We start from the raw sequence: 24011 nt of genomic DNA, 5'->3' as shown, positions 1-24011 counted from the left end.
CACTACATAGGCATTTCATATGTGCTTTTGCACACATGTACATGTACTAATAAGATAATGTGAAGACATTTACGGACATGCTCGTTATTCTACCACCTGATGTGTATTCCACCTTAAATAGCAAGTCAACCACTGGAGGCCAGGTATTATACATTTCAAGATTAGGCTACTCATTATGGATGAAACTCGTTGAACTGAATAACTGAACTGCATCCACACAGAGTTTGTTTGTATTTGTTTTGCTGCACGATGAACAGAGTGCATGACAACACTACAACCCTCCAACATTAGATTTTATTTTGCATATGAACGATTCTTCTGATTCATCCATACAGTACAAGGAGCTCACAGGTAATTTGAAGAGGAGAAAGAGAGAGAAAAAGAGATCAAGAAAGAGAGAAGAGAGTAAAGATCGCATACTTACAGACATGATAATTGCACCAACTGACAGTAACAGTTTTGCAGAACAGCAGCAACCATATTGCTTGAACCCAAGGACAGCATCAATGTCACACAATCTCCCCAAAACGTTCTTAAATAGTTTATCCGTAAACTATTTTGGTTGGTGTATGTGACCATGCTCTGGGGAAGGTTGCTGGCTTTTTCACAATATATTTAGTTTTCACTTTGTTCACCACTTTGGATCCATCACTGTGGGTGAAACGCACCTGAAATATAGTTTGTATAGATATACTAACATATACTGTTTGTCATTAAAAATAAATACAATACATCTTACATAGATTCATTGATATCAACACTGTGAACATTGAAAACAAAGGGGGGGGGGGCATTGTTATGTTTTGGGGTACCAAAGAAACAAAACAGAATTGCGTAAAATACTAAGATATTTTCCCCTGCTTCGGTTTGATTGTATAGAGAATGATACAGCACAGTTTTCCCGCAGTTCAGAAACGTTGAAATTCTTTTTTGGTAGTTTGTTCTCTTTTCAAATACTTCCCTTCGTTCTGATATTTTTTACAACTATATATTTTTTCTTGTTTTTTTAGTTTTTCTCACATCATTCTGTCCCTGCACAGTCATTTTCGATGTAGAAACATCTAGGAATCCCCCATTCCTTTCACACAGACTCAACTTTGACCTGATTGTTGTTGGTCATGAGTGGCGAGGGCTTGCTTTTGAGCCTCTCTACGGCATCGTTAGAACTTTCTTGGAAGAAGATGCGTGCAGTGCACACTGACACCACGATGCGCTTGTACTCGCGCCTGAAGTTCTGGTTCAGCACCCCATACACAATGGCATTAAGGCAGCTGTTGAAGTATGCCATAAAGTAGCTGGCCACAAAAAGCCATTCAGGGATGATTGGCACCACCGCTTCAGGGTTAATGGCCACCGCCAGACCAATAAAGTTGAGTGGCGCCCAGCATACGGCAAACAGCACAAACACCACGAACATGGTGACAAAGTTCCTGACGTCGTGCGGCGTCAGCTTGGGCCGGTTGTCCGGCTTCACCCTCCGTCTCACCTGGATGACAAGGATCCAGATTCTCAGGTAGCAGTAGGAGACGATCATGATAGGCAGGATGAAGTGGAAGAAGACCACCGCGATGGTGTAGGCTGAGCTCGCCGACTGCTCAAAGGTGCAGGAGTAAATGCGCGGGTCATACTGGAGTGAGCCCACGAACAGGTTGGGCACAATGGCCACCACAGTCAGCACCCAGATGAGCAGAACGTAGCAGACAGAGTTCTTATCGCTGTACAGCTTGTCATACTTGAGACTGTGGCAGATATAACAGTAGCGGTTGATAGCAATCCCAGTGATGTTGAAGATGGAGCCGATGACGCTGATACCCATGATGAAACCGCTGATCTGGCAGGGGACATAGCCAAGGTTCCAGCCATTGTGGAAGATGGAGGTAAGTACCAGTGGGTACGGGTAGATGGCCACCACCAGGTCAGCAACCGCAAGGCTCACCACAAAGATGTTCCCTGTAGGTGGGGGGAGAAAGAGAGAGAATGGGAACAAGGAGGTTAGTGTTCAGGGATGTCTGATTTCAAAGTGTGCAGAAAATCCCAGAGTGGACTTTAGTAAAAGAACAGGAAGAGGAATAGAGAGCTATTCAAAAGCAACAACACATTATCGATAATAAAAACAATATAAGACCCAAACTAAATTATTAAAAACAGCATTGTGTCTGGTTACTTCCTGGTATTGATTCAATGAAGGTGTGTGGTGGTTTTAAAGATTTTTTTATTTACATGTATTTTTAAGAGCTCTCTAAACCTGATGTAAGGTTCTCTTCTAAAAGCATTTTCCACTCTAAGCCTCAAGGCTACTAGACTGAAAGAGAGAAAAAGGAATGATTCAGAGTTTGCAAGTGCCTGTTCAACTGTTGTTGACTGAGTGAATGACTCCCTACGCGGATAAAGAGAGAACAGCGAGAGAAAGAGTGCGAGCAAGCGTGTTTGTTTTCCCCTGATGAGAAGGCGTGCCAGGCCAGTACTCCCCCTTGTTGTCGTCTGAGAATAATGAGAGTCATAGAGAGTGACTGTCTAATGAATGCATAGTTCTAATTGGCACGCAGGCCAGGCACTGTGCATAGCGTGTGTGCGTGTGTGTGCCCAGTAAACATGATTATAACGCAGCAATCAATTCCACTGCAAAGGCTGATTTACTTTATGGCTGTTGGAGGAACACATTTTATTCATTGAGAGGTTATAGAAAATGACTGTAAACAAATTGTCAAAACTGTAACTCCTTTCGAGTTGTACGAATCATGTGACTGCATACTGAGAGGGCCAAACTTGGGCCTCTCGCACTCGGTAATTCACACACTTCAGTGAGTCTACAGCTGTTTAATTATCCAGGAACATTATCAGTATAATTTGTTTTGCTTTGAGCAAGTTCCTTTGAAGAATGAGTTTGTATTCGGGAGGGGGGAGAGAGGAAAGCATTGCATTATTCTCAGCCTTTAAAATGTTACACTTGTCATCCCCGTTTCACAGGAATGTCCAGTCTAAACGAAAGAACAATAGATCTGACAGGCTTATCTCAGGTAAAACGACAACGTCTTGTTTCTCTGACAAAGCGGTCTCCTGACAGAGACAAGCAGCTGTCATGTTAAATGCAAGTCAACTCCCTCGCATCGTTTCTACCCACGTCCTTCCAGCGATGCTTTGACGTTGTGGCATGCAGCACTGCTCCTCGGGTGAGGGCCTATCAGGATCAGCTCATTTCCCCGGCAACTAGGGCAATTTTGTCAGCGCCACCAGCAGCACAAAACATCAAAACCCAGGACTGCCCGGCGCCTTTAAAACAGTCTCTCTCTCTCTCTCCTCTCTCTCTACCTGCTGCTCGCATACCAGACATTCTCCCACTGCGGACGACCTTTAGGGTTATTAATTAAGCTCTTGTTCTTCTTAGATCTGTCATCCGGACACCCCCAACCACACACACACACACACACACACACACACTCTTCTTACTATGGGATTAGTTTCACCTGCCCTTGTTTCTAAATCCTGACAATACTTGGAGAAAGAAGCATTGGTTTGGGGGGAAGCTGGTCAGGTGGCTGAAGAGAAGAGAGCTGATGTTGAGAGTCAATGTATGGAGCCAGGAGGTCGGGGATCCTCTCCTCAGTCGAGTAGGGGGAGGGAAGTGCAGACTGCTCAGTCTATATCCCTCTAAATTGCTATGGCAACAGCATAGTACGTCTTGTTTACATTACTATGACTGAAAACTGTACTGAGCTTCAAACTTAACAACAAATATGAGAAAAAACATCACCCAGGGAAGGGGGCGGGCGGGGAGGTGGCAGTAGATTCCTCTCTCCTTCAGTTCTGTCACCGGTGCTAGGCTAGGTCTGTGGTTGACAGATCCAATGAAGGTTTCATTTGGCTTAGGGAGAGATACAGCCCCAGTATCGAGTCACTCTTCCCCTATGACATTCCACCTAATAATACCTCACATTTTCCACTAAAATCTGCTAGGATTTAGGTTCTTATCAAACCTTTCTGGGCACCTGTAGTGTTCCCTGAGGCATGCACAACACACACAAACAATTAGTTACCGATCTGGCTGCAAACAGCCTGTAACTAACACACATGTAGATACACAGCCCTTCCAAGCATCCTTAAATGTCATGCTTCATGCCATTGCTCATCTTGTCTGTTGCGTACTGTATGTATGCTACTTGAAGGTCAGTAAGTAAGCGCATGTCTGATCACGTCAGCTTCAAGTACCTGTATCTTCCCGCTACACTGAACTATTGAGGTACAATACTCCAGCACCCGGGGTCAAAGCCTGGTTGCCAAGGTCAATGTGCAGGAGTATAAGGAGAAAGGTTACCCCAGGCAAAATACTGTATGTGACCTTTTTATCACGATGTATGTTAATGTATGGGCAAGCACCTCGGGATTAGGAATACATTAATATGTCAAGATGTATGTCATTTTTTTTACAATTAGATGAATGATAATTAGACTGTAATTGCTTGCATATCTGGCACTCATAAATATACATTTCTCACTTATGGCTCCATCTTTCAGCACCTCTTGGCATAAATTAAAGACATCATCCCAATGCAATGTTAATGGAATGTTTTTGTCAGATTCAAGGCTGGAGTGTGTTGAAGGTGGAGGATTGGGTCACACACTGGTGTGTGTCACTGTTGGATAATCAGAAGGGCGGGTGGGCATTTAGCAATAGCTAGAGGAATTGAGCCAAAATATCCCTCCACTGTTGTCACTGCCGCGAAAAATCGGATTACCATGGCTCACTGTCTCCTCAGCAGCCCAGTGACAGCTTGTTGTAAACACACTGGTGTGCACAAACATGGGACATGGCAAGGAGCACCATTAGAAACAGAACACTGTAGTCCTGAACTTGGCCACAGCTACTGGAAATATGTATTGGCTTTCATGTGAGTGGGGGTGATAGAAAGAGACAACAGAACAGAGATTACGATTTCGTGGAAACAATGTACAATCAACTCTGTTGTCAAGACTGTATTTGCGGATATTGTGTTTATGAATGAGGCCAGTGACAGGCGAAGATGACAGATTCTTTTATCTTCAATCTCTTCCACCCCCTCACTCACGTCATATCAACTGCTGGGGTGTATATCAACCATATGCATTTACAGGAATATAAACATAATATATTCATAATATGAAAATACAGGATTTAACTTCCAACAATGGGCACTGTGCTGGAAGAGACAGCATTCCGAGCCAGATGGTGAGAGAATGAAGAATGAAACAGTGAATGAGCTGGGGAACTGGAATTGGTCTGGTTGAATTTTTTATGCTCAGCAAAGTAAGCAGGAAAGCAGGGATTGACAGCTTGACCCAGCTATTATTTCCCAGCATTAAGGACTCACGATTCCCACACAGCATGTGGCTGCACACATAGATGTACCGTACATGTATGACCCGCGGCGATTCATTTCACCCTAATCCATGACTCGGTTTCTCTGTCACACTATCACATCACTGGTGTTCAACTAATTAATTTCACTCGTTTCAGTAACAAAACGTTACTACAAAAACACAAACAAAACAAACATGCTTACGTTAACTAAATAGTAGGCAGGGAGTAGAGTACCGTTCACAAGAGCTGCCGTGAATCCACGGAGGTCTCCATGGTACACAGTCACTGTCCACAATTAATAGGTCACTGAGAAAGGAGAATGCAAGTAGAGTGGGGAAAGGCAACAGACACAGCTATACCAGAATAGATTCACACTGAGCAGAGGTATTTCAAGGTAGTTACACAGCAAAGAGTGCACTACAGCATCCATCTTGTAGCGTGACATGAAAATCAGTTTACTTTCTCTGAAAGAAAAAACGAAACGGGACAATATGCCTTGGAGGATGACCAGTCAGGTCAGGGTGTACTCTTTGTTTCCGTTCAAACAGAAGATAGCACTGGGTTTGTGGTTCTGATAGTACTTTAGGTGCTAATCGTCACAATCTACTTGCAAGGTCACTTAAAAATCACTGGAAGTTATTTTTATTGTTATGTCCATAGCAAACGTTCATCTAGGTCCCCATTTCCTCAAGAGGTATACTGTGGCATAACCAGGCCCTGCTGGCATCCCCAAAGAGTATACAGAACTCAACTGGGAGCTTTAACAAACCCGAAGCACCTCTATTTTCAAAAAAGAAATTACAGCAAAGTTTGCTAATGGTTCTTAACACAGCAGGGCCCTATGTAGCATCCTGAAGGCATCCTGCTAATGTTAGATTTAACCACACTGACAATGTTCAACCGGACACAACTTACCCCCCTCTTCATCATGCGCTCATTGTCAGTTTGGAAAACCACTTCCTTGGGGACCCCTCCTTCCTTCCCACCCCCTACACCAGAAACCTGCCCGGCCATGAGGCTCACGCACTGTGAACATTACCTGTCCGCCACGCTTACTGTCTCTCCCCAGGAAGCAGAGATGACAAAACACCACAGGTGGTGTCACACTCCTTGTCAGTGCGGGCCCTTGCAGCTGGTGGCGAGAGGCGAGCTGACAGGTCTCTGGATCCTCACCCTCCCTGGACAACTCGTCCGATGTCATTCTGTCACCACCAATCACACGTCCCTCATTTGTTAAGCCGATGGCGGTAGCAAAACAAAACAAAAAAAACTGTGGAATAGCAACAGTAGTCACCGTGTCCTAGGTTGTGGATTGTGTGCCTAGAAAATTTCTTCCACTACTTTAACCACGACCCTACCTTTAGAGTTCAACCTTTGGTAAAATGCACTTTAGATCGGGATGGCGGGGGCGGGGGAGTGTAGTCACCACATAAAGTTGACAAATAAGAGATGCGTTTTCTGACGTCAATGTTGACATCTCTAGTACAGTCACATATTTTGTGCATGACTTGGTTTTACAATCTTCTGTCACAGTGACGGGGGAGGAGGCAGGGCTACTGTACTTATTGCCCGCGAGGGGTTATGGGTTGGGTGAACCATGTGGGTCCCAGCTGTCATGGCCGCGGGCACCACTAAAGCCTACCTCAGCTGTTTCCTAGAGTTGCTCGGCTCGGCTGCCCACTACAGAGCGTAGGGAATATGGTAAACCTATGGACCCAGCCAAGCCACACTGATACACATCGCCAGCATGGAGTTGGTCCCCAATCTTCAATCCCAACATGGCAGCAAATGTTTAACTAGGGCATTTTACTCTAAAAACATTATATCACAACTCTTTCTCAAACACAACATAACTACTGCTTGTGTGCTGATGAATTTCACATTTCATTAGCACGGGATCATTAATAAGATCACAAGTTCAAAGCGATTATATTAGACCCCAACCCCAAGGGTCGTCTGCTCTAATGTGGGACAGAGCTCTGGGGAGGAGAATGGCAGGTGTGGTGCCTAACCTAATTTCATCATTATGGGATAGTTACACCATTTACATTCTACAGACAAGGAATTGCAGCTCCTTCTGCCTGAGATTGACCCAACATGACCTACAGTAATGGAATGGGGCCGGTGATGCCCCCTCTTCCAAGCTCCTCCCTCCCCCATCCTCCCGTCTCCCTTACCCCTCCCCTGCTCTTCCTCTCCCAAGTGTTTGTTGGACTCAGTTGGTCAAGTAAGTGTGCTTGGGCTCAATTCGTACAGTGAGGCTGAAGGGTGGACCCCGGCAGGGGTCTTATTGGGTTGACCCAGGAAGGGGAAGAGAGATTGAAGATGCAGCCGGGGCACTAAGCCACGCAGCACCATGAAGAGCCTTTCCCCTGCTGCACTCGCCTGCCTGACTGCTGCTGGACTTGGCTGGACCTGGGAGATGGAGACTAAAGAAGGCCTGACAACGTCAATGTCAACATTCTCCAATGACAGGGACCATTTTTATCGGAGACTTAAAGTAACTGATGTGTGCATCCAGTGAGAATTCACATAATTTTAGTCCTGTAAAGTGCTTGATAACATGGTCAATGACAGCTGACCATCTTAAGCGTGTTCAAAACAGATTCTGGTAGCGAGTAGTGTGGTTGTTTTGTGTTTAGTTACCAGGAAAGAAGAATTTTAGACCTGATGTGTTCTCAGGCTGGATTTGTGGGTCTTCATGATATCAAATCACAGCCACAAGACCAGGGGGAATAAACACAGTGAGATAGGACCCGATACCCAGGTCTGTTACACAAGCACACTGAGAACACTGCATTCAGTGTATGGACAGAGGAGCATTGTATCCTCACAAAGTCTTGACAGGTCACAAGGAGAGCTTGATTGGGAACGTCTGCAATTGAGGTGGGATGCGTGGCCAACCAAACCTTACTGGCTAACTCATCTCTTCCGTTACCTCATCAGGGCAGCACAGTCTAATCCCATTAGGCTTCTGACTATTGGCTCATTAGGAAATGTGAAAAAACTGAACTATTTAAGTGTTAATGAAACGGAAGCAGCAAGATTACCTTTGTTCTCTTTTTGTGACCCCATCCTTCAAAAAAAAAGAAATTACAGTGTGTGTGTGTATGTATGTGTGTGCATGTGTGTCTGTGTAAATGTGGGGGAGTGGGTTACCAAAAAAAGCTGATCATTTTAGCATTTTCTTAGAGTAGATGTTTTTTCTTAGTTTCTCCAAAAAAGGAATTGTTTCATAAAAAGCTCCTTGTGTTATTTTTTCAAATTTTACACAGTTATACTGGTGCCGTAAAAAAAATATTGGAGTGTTTGATAGGGAGTCCATTACAGCTTGGAGAGTTTGTTTTGGATAGGCTCCTAATATGACACTGTAAAAATACTCCAATACCTGAAAACTGATGGGTTCACACTTTGCAGCTTTTTAATCAGAGGGGAAATATAATATAATCTTTGCATCAGCAAAAGTCATTATTTTCACCCAACACTTCCACTGCCACAATAAATTACCTTATCTTACAGCATTATCAACTATTTTCCATACCTGAACCATAGCCAAATTATATAGACTCATAGACCATAGTATATCAATGTATATCTTGTATCAATGTCTTTAATTGTATTTTTCAAGTATTTTGAAGCACTGTTTGGCCTCTTCACTATGAGACCGACAGCAATTGCTTGGTATTATCGTACAGAAAAATATGCTTCCCTAAAAAGAGTTTAGTATCGGTTTGGCCTTTTGAATCTGATCTGGTTATCATGAGTTGTTATTCAGATGGCTCCTATCTTCATTAAGCTGTTGATCTGACCCTGTTGACTAACCCCATTTGAGCTCCTTAAAAATAATACACATGAAAATCTCATATTTTGAGTTTGTAAACATCCACTCACTTATGGCCGTTTAGTCTGTTCTACTAACTATAAAGTTAATGTTGTTTAATCCTGTCACATGAATGTGTGGGATAGCTAACAGCTTTGCATGGGTGTCAATGCTTAAACCAGAAGACCCAACAGTTTGCAATTTATGCAACAGCTCAACAGGAAAGTCGTGCCAATACCAACCTTATCTTTAATTTGGAGAATTCCATCACATATTCATTAATCTCTGTATTAAAACACCCAGTAGTATCGTCTATCCATCATTAAAATGAATCCCATTTTCCACAACAGTAACTAGATCCTCACTGCCTGCCTGCCTCCAGCCATCCGCTCAGACGCACTCTCTAATAACTTCCCTGACAGGCCAACGAGTCAGCACCAAAACACTCTAAATATGCCCCACACACACACACACACACACACACACAAGACTGAACAAATACAATTATACACACACATCCACACATGCAGACCTACACCGACAAACACACACACCAACACACACACACCTTCAAAGAAGACTGCCATATGGGTCAGTAACCTACAGTATGACAATGTCACCATGTTCTTGCTGCCGTGCTGTTCAGCCAGCTCCAGCATATGAATCCTCTCCCTGCATGTCCGGTGCATGTGCTGACATACCGAGGCAATGCAAGCTGGTGAAACACAGCCCCTGTACGGCTGCTTTTCAGCAGTTCTAAGAGGGCATGATGTTCACACTTCATATCCAGCTAGCCCACCCCACCCCAGCCCCCACCCGGTGCAAGCACAACCACAGATAACAATGATGCTGTTTCACAGACAGAGAGAATTGTGGGGAATGCGTTATCTTTACCCAGGGTTTGAATATCACAGCTAAGGTGCTATCCGCAGGTGGTGTTGTCAGAATGCCACTGAAAGAAAATGTTTTTAAATCAAGCAGTTTATTCCATGTTGTACCAAGTCGTGACAAGTGAAATGGTTCTTCTCTGTGTATTTGTGTGTCTGACTGAGTGAGATAATGGTCAAATTTGAATCGTTTAACTTGTTCTCCATTTTCTCTGTATTTCCCTATCCACCCAGTCAGTTTAGGGCAAGGTATGGCCTCAAACACACACTCCCTCTCTCTCACAGACACACACACACATTTGGATAGAGTGTACTATTTACTGTTACACTTGAGCATACACACACACTGTGTAATAATGGAAACATCTACAAATCAGTGCCAAGGCACACTTGTAACACACTCATGGAGGATTTTGAAAGTGGGAGAGAGGAGATCAGGAGTCAGAACATGGAGTTATCGGACAAATGATAAATCAGATTAACTATGAATTAGTCATGGTGACTGTGGACAGATCTCCCTGGGCTGAACAAAACACACCCAGCGCCACACACCCATTGAAATAGCATCTGGCCCTTAGGCCTTGACTTATACTTAAAGAGTTTAGCTCTCCGTAAAGTGTCTTTTCCTCATCCCATGGGTGCCATTTCTTCACCTATGCCCAGGACAGCCCTTATCTGAAACAGCTATGACTCTTTGCTCTCCAAGGGGGACACGCACGCACACACACACACACGACATGGACAGACAAGTGACAACCACATTGTGACTCAAGGAACTTATAGTGACTGAGTTACTTCATCAACAATGTCTGTCTCTAAAACTGTCTTTTAATCCTAAACCATAGGAAACAGGGAATCCTGCCTCTTATTTGCAAGTTTTTCCCAAAACTGTTAGGGTAGAGAAATTCACATAAAAGATAAGGCTGTTATTGAGCGCTGTTATTCTCCTGTTGAGCCATGTTGATGAAGTGAAAATTAGGATGTGTCATGAATGAGAATTAGCATTTTATCTCATCTCAAACTCAAACACAATTTATTTTTCACTTGGTTTTTCTTTCTCCTTCTCTATTCTCCTTCTCTATTCCCTCTGTTCTTTCCTCCATCTTTTCTCTGTCTCGGTCATAGAAGCGGAAAAGTGGGGCATTTCACGAGTTAACCACAGCGACGCTGTTCAGTCTGATCGTTTGATACAGAGCACCGCCACAGAGCTGCCCGCTCAAATTGGGAGCCCCGGCTTTTCCGACAGGTTATAATATCTGTGATCCGTGTCGGAGCAGCTGAGGTGAAGAATATCTGAAGAAACAACCTGCAGAAGGAGAGATATCGCACACACACACCCCACACTGTAAACACTGCTCAAAGGCTTGCATGTTGGGGTGTTATCACTCCCTTAACATACCACGTGCCGTGACGATAATGACCACACAAATATGTTTCTGTCAGCGTTCTGTCAACATGGCAGCCGTACATAATACTTCAGAATTTTCTGAGGGATTTGGGGCCACAGAAAGAAAAAGATCTACTTGTGGACTTTGGGTGGTTATGGGTCGCAAACATTATTATAATTGTTTTCTTTCTATCAAGCCTATTATTTCCTATAGTTTTTGGAAGGTGCCCAAATAGCTTTCTCTCTTGGATGGGGGTAGGATGTGGCTGCAGGCCAGACAGAGAATGTGGGTTGACTGGAGGTCTATGAAACTGGATTCATTTTGACATTAATCGCACAAAGCTTCTTTATGGCTCATTAGAGTTGCATACTGCGTGGCCTCAAAAGCTCACAGTGACCACTCCGACGGCTTTCAATGGGGGAGAAGTGCTGGCTGATGGATGCCAAAGCTCTGACTGTGGTTTGAACCAGAGTTAACATTTTTTATGATGCAAAAATACACGTGGTCCAAGTTGCCATTTACCAAATAATTGGCCATTTATTTATTTGGCAACTCTCATGTGTGTTTCCGTATGTGCTGCAATTGATCTATATCCGAAACACATACAGTACTGCCTCTGTAACCAGTCTGGGGGTTTCTCATCCTGTTTACCACTCAGATGAATCCTCCTAATGCAATGAAAGCATGAATTTATCCTTATCCATTCTGCTTATGAGAAAAAAATTAACAATACTGTCCTGTCATGAATGAATCTCCTGTGAGTGCATGGGAGTTCAGAACAACATCTATGACCTAATAATATGAATCCACATTACAGTGTCATTCACGTGTTTCGATAGGTTAGGTAATTACCAATTTCTAGTCTGTCAAGGTCCATGCAAGCCATCAATACAATCAATAAAGGGTATTATTTAACTAAATGCTGTATCTGGGTTGATTATTCTGGACAGGGAAAAAGTGATGTTTGAAGGACAGTATAGACCATCATCAGTTCTGTTAAAGGTGTCCAGGAAAAATCGTAGTTACATACATTGTTAAAGTGATTTATGTTTTTTGACAAATCACACCTCTCTCTAAAAACATACGTTGTTGTGTTTAATTCAACATGTTTCCAACCCAGCTAAGGCAGAAGACCAAAATAAATAAGAGGTGCCTTCAACATTAGTAATTCAGTTTTCCTTTTCTGATTTAATTTGGCAGGGATTCATTGTTTGAGTCGCTACACAAAGACAACACTCATGTCTCCTTCACCGCCACCTTTCTTTCCTTCTCCCCCCCCCTCCTTACCCCCTTCTCCAAACCCCCTACAAACAAGCACACACCCCTACTTGATACTTCAGAACTAGCACGTCTAGAAAGTCTATTTCATGATTAAAATGTTTTGTTTTACACAAATAAACAAGGGACAGCATTGATAGTGCTCTTGTCTGTGTATGAGAGGTTGGTTGAGATGGCAGAGATTTCACCAATTTGTGTGTTTAAGGGAGTCAGGTGACTGAGCGGTTAGGGAATCGGGCTAGTAATCAGAAGGTTGCGTGCCCAATGACGTGTCCTTGGGCAAGGCACTTCACCCTACTTGCCTCGGGGGGAATGTCTCTGTATTTACTGTAAATCGCTCTGGATAAGAGCGTCTACTAAATGTAAATCTGTGTAGGGGTTTACACACCAGCACAATGAATAACCTCATGGTTAGAGAGCTCACTGAAGCCCCACTTCAGCCAACACTTCAGCTATCACAATATCCCCTAGAGGTCGGTCCCACCTCAAATGACTCACCTCAATATCTGGGGGGTGGGGCGGCAGAATGAGAACCATTGTAGGGGAATCCCTCAATTTCCAGCTATACTGTTTCTCAAACTGTAATGCCTGAAATGCTAAATTCAGGTTTAGTTCTCGAGCTAGGCTAAGCTAACATTCCAACAGTGCACAGTGTGGTTCCACTGGGATGATCATTAGGTCTTGTTACCCATGTGTGTTATCACTGGCTCTAATCAGACAAAGAGGAGGTCTTTGTTGTATAACACTTAAAATGTTATAACATGTTTAGTAACGGACTTCAGAGGAATGTATGTGTGTGTTAGAGAGTGTGTATGAGTGTTCCGAAGAATGCCTTTTCGCCGTATGCTTGTGCCCTCACGTCTGTGCACACACACACACACACACAGACGGGAGGCAAGCAAAAAGAGCAGATGCTCGTTTCTGCTAAATTGAGCTCACCAGGCTATTCGTCATTAAAAGCAGCACTTTAAAGCACAAAAAAAATGAATAAAAATACAAGCAGAAGACACAATATGTCCACCATTTCCTCTCCCCTCGCCACCCACTCGGTTCATTATCTGACTGTGTTAGATGCAGTTGACGTGCTCTTGTGGTTTTTCACAGGACACTTGATGCAAAGCACTATTGGCAGAATTCCTCCGAAGGTATGTGGTCTGATGACATAATGTTCTTAGTGAGCGGGGGGAGAGGGCTTTGACTATAGTGATGCAAACAGACAGTGGGTGTCATGGAGTATGAAGTCCAGGAGGTCAAAAAAATTAAAATAAAAGTATAACAATCAAGATAGAGATGGAGGGAAGAGAGAGTAGAGGCTTTACATGGGGGGGGTGAAGGTAAGAGTGAATGAATTAGAAAATGACAACGAGGAGAGAGGAAGAGAAAGAGAAAGACAAAAAGAGAGAGAGACACAGACAGACAGAAAAAGAGAGACAAAGAGATAGCGAAAGATAGAAAGGTAGAGTTGGATCTTTCCTTATATCATGTCGAAAGCAAAGGAGGTGGAGAGACAGTCTTGGACCCACATGTTCCACAAAACTGCTGCCTACCGTGCTCTGCTTCGGCATATTTTTTAAGGTTGTATCATGGTCCTGTTTCTTTACATATTCAGTATTATGTACGCGAGTTCTCACACAAAAGTTGAAGCACAGGGAAAGTGAAAGTGGAACATTAAATGAGGCCTTGCAAGGTTAATCATATATTCTTATCTGGACTGTTTAAAGAAAGTTGAAGAAGCATGATGACACCCCGCCCAGCCCCAGTGGCCTTATGGGTAAAATAGAGTGTCAGGGCAGTTTTTCTGACAGACCCATTTCACAAAACTGCTTCCATTAAGGAACAACAGTGCCATATTAGGGTAGGTGGGTGTGAGGGACACCATGGGGAGTACAGATTTAATCTACTCCTGGGCTGTAAATGTAAGTTTGACCTCTATTGAACTCTCTCCAGGACCTGTCTGTTGCTAATATTCAACGTCTGCCTGTGTGTCAGTATTATGAATATAAATTAGTGTCATAAAGATTTGCAAGTGTAAAACTTGATGTAAGCATGTAATAAAGATTTGTTTCTTCTTTAAGGCGGTTTTCAAAACACAGAAAAGATTTCGCAAAGATTAGCATGTACAAAACCTGATTTTCAAAAGTGCAGAAACAAAATATATACATATGTTCCTTTCCATTTTGTGATCTCAAACTTTAAACACTCAAAAATTAGGGTCCACATTTCTTTAAATCAAGGCCATGCCCACAGTGTTCCAGTGTCCCCCGGTCCGACGGCGGCACCCCACCACCTTAACTAACACATTTTCTGCGGGAAACCCTGTCCGTGTTTTTGGAAATCGTATATTCAAAGATACAAATCTTTACACATACATCAAGGTTCACACCACTGCCAAATCTTTACGGACAGTTATTATTCACCTTCATACTGAATATTGTCAGTCTGTCTGTTTCTCTGACCGTTACGACTGAAGTTGTCTGTCTAGGTATACATATTGACAATCCTGTCACTCATTCCGCACAGCAGAACACAGAATCAAGGAAGACAAAGGTACCAAGAGAAATATCAATAACATCAGACATAACCTAGTCCACATAAACACACACCGAGACATACATAGTTCTGCTATCATCATGACAACAATAGCTAGTTCTAAAAACGTAATTCTTTGTGAGCTGTAGATAAAGAACAAGGACTATCTTGTTTACAGCCCAAGAAGACACAGATATGACTCCACAGGGCAGTGACGGCCACACGAGACAATACTCACATTAAAAAAAGAACTGAAGTACAGTAGTTACTGTCTTGATACTCCTAGAGGTACTAGTAAGCTGCAATCCGACAAGGCCAGTGAAGTTGCCGCCTGTCCTAAAGTGGAGAATGCATAACATGGTGTGCAGTGTCATGCGTCTTCCACTTTTCATGAGCCCTTTGTGACTGAAAAGGAAGTTGGATATATACATCCGGCCCATTTAGAGTGGGTAAAATTCAAGTACAGATGGTTATTTCTGACTTTTGCACGACTGGGTCAAACAATAACAGAAAAAACTGGTTTTGAACTGCAGCCTCTCTCTCACCATGGCAAAGGGTGACTGATTTAGTTCCATTTCAAATTCTATGACAAACCACAAGCCACGTTACAATATGGTTCTAGGCAACACACTGGTTTGTTTGTGCTCAAGGTTTGCTCTGTGGATAGAGTATACATGACCCGTAATAAACTTAACTTTTTGACAGTTCATAAGTGTTGAAGTGTGCTCAACTAGTAACAGTAAATCATGCCCTGGCAGGAGAGCGGTCTAAAGTTTGACTTAAAGAGACTAATATTCCCGGGGGAAAGTCGTAAAGTTCAGACATAACAAGCTTATTCGGTGTCACACTGGTGCTGGACACCTCGTGTGCGGCACACTCCTCACATTCAGACCCCTGCAGGCTCAGCTAATCACATTCTACCAGGAGAGGCAAAGACAGGTTCTTAGGCATGACAAAGACAGCCCCCCAAGGAGACAGCCAGGTTCCTATGAAGCAATGGGAAATGCACAACACTCCTCCTTGGACACACACCTTGTCTGGTTTCATGTCGCACAGACTTCCTGGGAAAGGGCTGTCTTGTAAGTGCTTTTTTATAAGTGCTTGGAAGGTATTGCAAAATAAGTGTTAAACATGATTCAAACATACTTTAAATTGGACTTTATAGATAAACTTTATAAAGTGTTCTGATACTAGTTTTGACAAAAATGTATAGTTGTTCATTGGGCCACCGTCAATCTAGCACAGGAAAACAGCCTCCCTATGGAGTGTAGTCTTAACTCACGCTCTGGGACAATTCCATGGCTACACATTTTAGTTCTGGCCCAGTATCAACACACAAGAGCTTGTTCCTTCGGCCAAGTAGCAGTTTTCCTCAGCTGTATAACAGCCCATGGCTGGATAGTGATCTAGAGTTCCTCTTTAGTCGGTGCAATAGACAAGCAAATGTTTCAAGACTCAGAGGAGTCGTAGCAATTAAATGGGGCCGTTTTTCTCTACCTTGCACAGATAAGTTGTCTGTTTACAAGTTCCATTAAAAGTATCCTTAACAAAGACAAGGAATAGGCCTTAGGAGTTTTTCTTCAAAACAGGATATGCACACATATGTCCTTTAAGATGTAATTAAATGCTGCAAAATACGTATTACGACCCAAAGCAATCACAACTGCTGCTGCATGTCATAGTGAATGTGTAGGGAATGCTACGCTGAGCAGAGACAACGCACAGCAGGCACATTGCCAAACATGTAAAACGAGGGCTGGGAACATAATAGAAGTACATTATGACTGTCTCGACAGAGAGCATCCAAAACACACAAATTCCCACGGCTGCCAGATGACATGACGCCCTGAGCCAAGACACTGGGCCGGAAAATACTGAAGTACAATATTGACTTGATATTGGACCTGTCAGCTGTACACACATACACTAGAATAGGTTAACTGTACAGTATACTGTAAACCATACCTTTACTCAAAACTATGACATCCAGCCAACACTCGTGATGGGTTTTCTCAGAACAAATAGGTTGTTATGGCATATGGCTAAAGTATGGTAGTTCAGAGACTTAAACAGAAAACTATGTGCACAATCCAAAACAGTCACTCATTACATACTATGAATGATTCAAGGTTAGAAGGGATATACAAAGCCAGCAATAGCAAATCAGACTGGAGTTTAACATTGTTTGCTAATTTGAAGCCCCATGAATCTGCATCTACAACAAAGTCCAAACAGGCAAACGCACAAACGCCCCCCCCCCCCTTTCCCCCCAAAACACACACACACCGCAAGCAGGGTCATTCAATGAGTTGGTAGAGAGTTAAACCAATTTAGCTGCCTGCCGGCCCACAACAGAGAAATGTTCTGCACCCAATCAGATGTAGGCAGCTCCAAATCCAAAATCTCCTCCAAATCCTTAGAGTGAACACAGTAGAACACTTGGGCATTGGGCACTATGCAGGTGTTTTACACATTGACAGTTCCACTCCAAATACCGCCAGTTATATAAAGTGAACTATCATGTTGCCACAGAGAGGCCAACAATTTACCAAAGCCTTTTTTTATTTGCATGAGCAGAAAAGAAAATTGTAAAGGCCGTCTGAAGTTGCAAGGGCAAACACCATCTTTGGTAATTAGGCTGGAAGATTGCCTGCACTCCCGATGGTCAAAAACCCAAAGAGAACATCATGGGTTGTTGATATTCATCTTCGCTTTGGTGAAACACTACCAGACACACACTGTTTTTCTGCTCACCAGCCAACAGTATGACAGTCTAGCCCACTCTGCCTAGGGCTGGTGCACTGTGAGTTCCTCATTCAACCCGGATATGGACTCTGAGAATCAGATTGAATATCTGTGTAGATGGTTAAAGGGAGATTATGGATCATGTTTTCCTACAAACATTTCCCCCTTAAACATCTGCCAGCTTAATAATTCCACACTCTAGAATATTAAAATATAGATAGTCAATGCTGTGACACATGGTAATTTTGTGAAGCATTTTGTTATCCGATCAAATATGCAGGTCAATTTCATTTGAGAGAGAAGAGCTTTAACATTAATATGCTTCATTTCCGAGAAAATCACCTACGATGATTGTGATGGATGAATGAGTCCACCTTCTCATGCTAGCATAGCTATTTCACAAAAACATAACACCGAAGCATCTAGAATGTAACTCAGAGACTTCCTACATTGAACTCAGGTTTGTGCTGGACTACAGAAACTGGGATGCTATTTATGTAACAGTTATCTGTATGAACTATTAAAAGACCTAAATCCAGGACGACCTATTGCGCAATTCTGTGTAGTGCTTTTTATCAGATGGAGGGATTATCTTGAAACAAGAGAGAGATAATGGCAACTCGGCAAGTCATATTGACAATCATATTTCCTCTATCAGGACAGGGGGTTTTATGTATGAATGTCCTGAAATATTTGTTTTATTGAAGCTAATAGTCTAATTACAGGTTGTGGCAATTGCAGTTGGTGTGTGTAATGTACCTGTGAAATAATAGTTATAATAGTAATAATAAAGTTCTGGTGAAAACACACATTCACATTGCAATGAATGAGAGCGTCAGTCTAAATCAAAGTGGGATTTGGAGATCTCCAACCATTTCATGTAAATGTAATGATTTAGTCGATTATTTACTTGCACGTTTAGTTTTAGAAAACCGAGTCGCTGCGTTGCGCACGTTCACTCAATTTGTTGGAAACATTTCAGTACAGTTTTGTAAAGAACACTCATACTCGGCTACTTGATTAATTTACTGAAAAAAAATATTTATCTACTAACTTATTGAGTATGAACACGTCATGTGTTATTCCAAGATCAAATGAGTAGCCTATTTTTGGACAGAAAGTGTCGAATTATTCCAACCGGTTATCCCAATTGGTTCTCACCTGAGAGGCACTGTAATTGAAAAGTGTAAAGCTTTCTCTTAACGTAGCCTACTAACAATTTGTGCATCGTGCACATTCAGAATGCACGGTGTCCATGAATTGCAACCATCAATACAATTTGGACGACATACATCTGCAATAATTAAACACGAGGCTATTACGGAATCAAATTGAGATCCACTCAAAGCCCAGAAATACTGATGCATTCAAATTGAATTGTTCTAGGGCAGACGCAGATTCGGCTATTGCTTAATTATTGTTGATAGTCACGAATCCATTTGATGTAGGCTTGTTGTTCAAAATATACCCACGAGCTTCATCCTAAACGCGCTTTTTTTGGTCAGTCTGCCGTTTGATATTTAAATCCTATCTCCCCAAAACAAACCAGTGCAAAATAAACGCCAGTAGCATATATCTTGCTACAGCCTATCCTCTGCTGCATGACTCACCTGCGTTTCTCAGCTTCTTGTTTCGATAAACGGAGAATATCACCAAAAGGTTTCCCAAAATATCAACCACGATAGTAAATATCAGGAAACACCCCAAAGTTGTAGTGACCCAAGGGGGGCGATTTAGGACGTGCTCATTGAGGTCTGAAGAACTGTTCAGATTAGACTCATTTATAACCATTGTATATTTTCATACAACTTTCTCAATTAGCAAAATAAACGTGCCGCACGTTCCATGTAGTCTACAATTTGGAGACAGACACGCCGTAATGTTTCCATGTGTGTTTCCTCCTCTCCATGTTGTTAACAGACTTCCAGGCTCCCACAAATAACTTTCCCTTTTTACTCTCCGTATGACTGATCGTATGTCAGTCCACACTTTTATGCCTGAGTGTTCCCCATCAAATTGCTGGTATGTGACATGCAGTGGTAAATTTAAACCTTTCTAACATATGATTACAGTGAAGAGTGCGCCGTTTAAGGCGAAATGCTGCCACTTAGTGGATAAAATGTTTTTCGAACGGGAAGGCGTTTTGCTCATATCTCTAAAATGAAGCGCTCATTCATTACTTTCAGAGACAGCGCCTTGTTTTATTCATTGTCTCATTCAGGATTATTTTGAAGAACTCACATAAATCATATTGTATTCACTCCTGCGCGAAGACGACACGTAGGAGACGTAGCCATCTATTGGCCAAATCTTTTGGTTAAAAATCCAGACCGTGATTGTGATTATGATGTTGGTAATATTAGCATGATTCTTTTTTTCATAATTGATACTATTAAGAAATTCAATGTATAGGCTATTTTCCCAAAAAATTCCTCTCTGCACCATATTACACCTGGCTTTCAAATCTCTGACCAGGTGTTTGTATGCTTGATATAATTGGGTTAAATTAAAGACAGTGAAATCTTAAGTAGTAAAAAGAACAAAAATTAAGATTAACAGTATTAACAGTAGGTGTCAGCTAAGGATTGTGGAACAATTTGCGTATATATCACTAGAACTAAACTAAACTAGAAATATTGAAATAGCTTGACTCACGCACAGGCACACAAACAAACAAGTGCCCACACAACAAAGCGACATGGTTTGTGACAGTTTCTGATAGAAACTACACAAATGCTCTATGTACATAATGGGGTGTAGATACATATTTAAGTGGAGCTTGTACTTGCGGGCCGTCTGTCTGGTGAAGACTAAGCTTTACAAAGTCTACAGAAGGATCCCTATGTCTGACGACCTTTCTCTCTCTCTCTCTCTCTCTCTCTCTCTCTCTCTCTCTCTCTCTCTCTCTCTCTCTCTCTCTCTCTCTGCTTAGTGAGCAGTGTGCGTGCGAACAGGAGCTTGCAAAAATGTGTGTATGCAAGTATATGTATAGGCCTATGTATGCAAGTGTGTGTGAATGCAAGTGCACTACTGTAAGACACATACATTGTGATCGCAGTTTTGTGTTCATTTTTACACACTTGCTAACACACCAGCTGTAGGACTGGCAGTGATACTGCGGAGAAAAAATACCCCATCATTTTAGTCTGGTGGGCCATTACGTAAAAGCTATGTGAAACTGTGTATGTTTAACAGAGATACAGACATACATTCATTACACTCGTGAAAAAAAGCCAGTCTCTGTTAGCAAGCTATGTATGTCAGGCTGCCAAAACATATCAACATAACCCTCTCATTAATGATTCAAAGCACAGAGAGCAAGCAGATTATGTAATACAATACTGACAAGAACTAAAAATGAGAAAGAAAGAAAAAAAGAGAGAGAGAATAGTTAGTTAAGAAAGAAACCTGGTGTGAAGGTTTTTGAGGATTGGTGCTTCACAATAGAACACTCTCATACACGTTCACACACACACACATCAATAAATCTCTCACAGCATCTCCCAAAGAAATCAGCTGTGCCATTCATCAATAATGAGTGAAAGAGAGAGAGAGAGACGGCGAGGGCCTTGTTGGTCTGGTGTCTTTTGCTGAATGGACCATATGTTTATACACTGGCCACAGAAAGGAGGAGAAGAGAAAAGTACAGCTGAAATGCTCTTCTACAAAAGGGTCTTGCTAACAATGTGTCTCTTACCTCTGTCCTACAGTTGTGGATGGCCGACACTGAGCTCATCAGATCAGCTGTCACACTGCTGCCTAGGGGAGGAGTGGACACAGCCAAAGAAAAGAACCGAGAGGAGGGGGATGCAGGAAATAGAAAGTGTGACAGAGTGGGAAAAAGAGAGAAGGGACTTCTTAGAACAGGGTGGATGAAAGAGTGAGAAAGGCACCAGGGAGTCATCTGAGTGGAGGGAAGAAGTAGAGAGGAAGTGAAGGAGAGAAGTAGGAGAGGGGAAAGAGAGATGCATCATCAGCGCTAAGTCAGATGGGTCCCAGAGGTTACTGGGAAGGACCTCTTTCTCTATTCATCTCCCTCTTTCTCTCTCTCTCTCTCTCTCTCTCTCTCTCTCTCTCTCTCTCTCTCTCTCTCTCTCTCTCTCTCTCTATTTCTCCCTCTTTTGTGTGTGTCTCCCCTCCCCCCTGTTGGTCTTCTTTACAGTGTGACAATATCCTTGGAGCAGCAGTGCTCATCTAACTGCTCTGTTTGCCCCCAATTCTGTATCTCATCTCTCTCATCTTTGCAGGGTGTTGTTTATAGAGGAGGGGGGGCAAGCCATGCTGGGTCGATACCATTGATTGGAGTTTGTGCTTGTGTGTGTGTTTGGATGAGCAGTCGATTTTATATTCTCTCACTCAGTCCTTAGTGGGCAGTTGACAGTACACAATCTACCTGTGGGTTAAAGTGGTCTGACAGACAGAACAGACAGCTGGAGAGGTTGTTGTTATGTCTGGGATTTTCAGGTCTCCTGTAGACATGCTTATTAGCACAGGTGCTGCACAATAGAGACAGAGCGAGAGAGAAAGAGACACAGAGAGAGAGACACAGAGAGAGAGAGAGACAGAGAGAGAGAGAGAGACAGAAGACAGAGAGTCAGAGAGACAGAGAGACAGAGAGTGTGGTGTGTGTGTTATCCAGGGTCTTGGTTACATAATACATAATTCCCCCGATTCAGAAAACTGCACGGCATCTCAACCAGTGAGTGTTCTGGCATGAGCATGCATGATTGCACACACACACACATGCGCACACACACATATTCTAGGATTATTACTGGGGAGGAACAGCCAGGCATGAACTCAATGAGCATGACAGATTACCCAAGAAGACACTGTGTTGAAATATGATTTTTAAAAGTTAAATGAAATGAGTGCAGTTAGGCTATGATGATGAGTTTTGGAATGGTTTTGTTGTCATGCTTGCCATGTGCTTTGCGTGATCTCTATTTTCTATCATTACATTTCAGCACAATGAAGTAGGTCTCACTCTTTGATTCAAACCTATTTAAAGCACAAATGTCAGATGAAGTCGACTTCTTGAAGTCGACCTTAAGCCTTGAGGATATACCCCCACCTACTGGTAATTGCACAGTATGACCCTCACATTCATTTAAGTCACCTTCAGTTTTCCAAAGCATGCAGTTTCACCCTCTCAATTTAAGTAGCCTAAATCTACATCCAACCATCATTCATTTTAAGGTGTAAGCTCATGAATATTTATGATAACTTATTTTAAGTGATTCCAACTGCAACTTTGTTTAATGAAAAATTCAAAAGGTTAATTGGATTTGTGGAGCATGAGATATGCAATTACCAAAAGGTTAAAGCTAACAGTCCCCTAAGCACTGATTTTAGGCCAGATATGTACTCATCCTCAGCATGGCTTCATGTCAGGCTGAGGAATATCATCTGATCCCAAGTCTGATACCACCTATAACAAAATGTTCATTTATAGGTTCATAGGTCAACAATTTATTTAACAAAAACATAGATCAAACCTGATAATTCAATACTCCTACAATTTGTGTTTTTACGAATACAAGTATAGATAGATATAGAATTACATAAATGAACATAGTCTTTAAGAGGTATCCATCAGAATCCAAAACTAGCCGGTCAAAAACAATTGCCAATATTTAATGTTCTTGACATCACAAGGAGAAATCCCCATATTTATTCTCTGAATTGATAAAACAGAAGAATTGAACCTGCAATGGAGTGAACACCTAGGAAATCTTTTTGAATGATCTGTCAGATATCATCTATGTCTCTCAAATATTTTATCTTGGTCAACAGACACGTTGTAACTATTTATTCAGTGGTCCTTAAATCGTTCTGGAGGGAGACACAGCCGAAATCAATGGGACCTGAGTTTAACAAAAGGTACTGCAAATATTGAATTCATTAATATATAGACTTACATGATTTAACAAAATATTTAAGTGAAATCCATAAAGTGTGCCCCAATAGCTGAGATAATGTTGTTGCTTTAAATCGAGTGAGTGCTAGTTTTGACAGTTTTTGTCTGT

The 24011-nt window shown here is 42.3% G+C and overlaps 1 protein-coding gene across 2 annotated transcripts; it reads right to left on the bottom strand.

The window, feature by feature from the left end:
- Positions 1-277: 277 nt before the first annotated feature.
- mtnr1aa (melatonin receptor 1A a) lies at positions 278-19988 on the bottom strand. Of its 2 annotated transcripts, XM_047045823.1 has the most exons (3): positions 19839-19988; positions 19593-19744; positions 278-1950 (listed from the first exon to the last, which is right to left on the bottom strand). In XM_047045823.1, the coding sequence occupies exons 1-3, from the start codon at positions 19889-19891 to the stop codon at positions 1082-1084; spliced, it is 1074 nt and encodes a 357-aa protein (XP_046901779.1). In that variant the 5' UTR covers positions 19892-19988; the 3' UTR covers positions 278-1081. The 2 variants fall into 2 exon arrangements, with proteins under 2 accessions (XP_046901779.1, XP_046901778.1); XM_047045822.1 differs by having other exon boundaries at positions 19593-19988.
- Positions 19989-24011: the final 4023 nt, after the last annotated feature.

Source organism: Hypomesus transpacificus, chromosome 22 (assembly GCF_021917145.1).
Source record: "Hypomesus transpacificus isolate Combined female chromosome 22, fHypTra1, whole genome shotgun sequence".
Lineage (NCBI taxonomy): Eukaryota > Metazoa > Chordata > Actinopteri > Osmeriformes > Osmeridae > Hypomesus > Hypomesus transpacificus.
This window is presented reverse-complemented; position numbering and strand designations above follow the sequence as displayed.

Excerpts from the sequence above, each read along its gene's own strand:
- mtnr1aa (XM_047045823.1), bottom strand. The coding sequence starts at position 19,891 with ATGGAGAGGAGGAAACACACATGGAAACATTACGGCGTGTCTGTCTCC. Across the intron at positions 19,745-19,838 it reads GGCGTGTCTGTCTCCAAATT|TTCTTCAGACCTCAATGAGC; the intron begins GTAGACTACATG and ends TAATCTGAACAG. Across the intron at positions 1,951-19,592 it reads CAAGAAGCTGAGAAACGCAG|GGAACATCTTTGTGGTGAGC; the intron begins GTGAGTCATGCA and ends CCCCACCTACAG.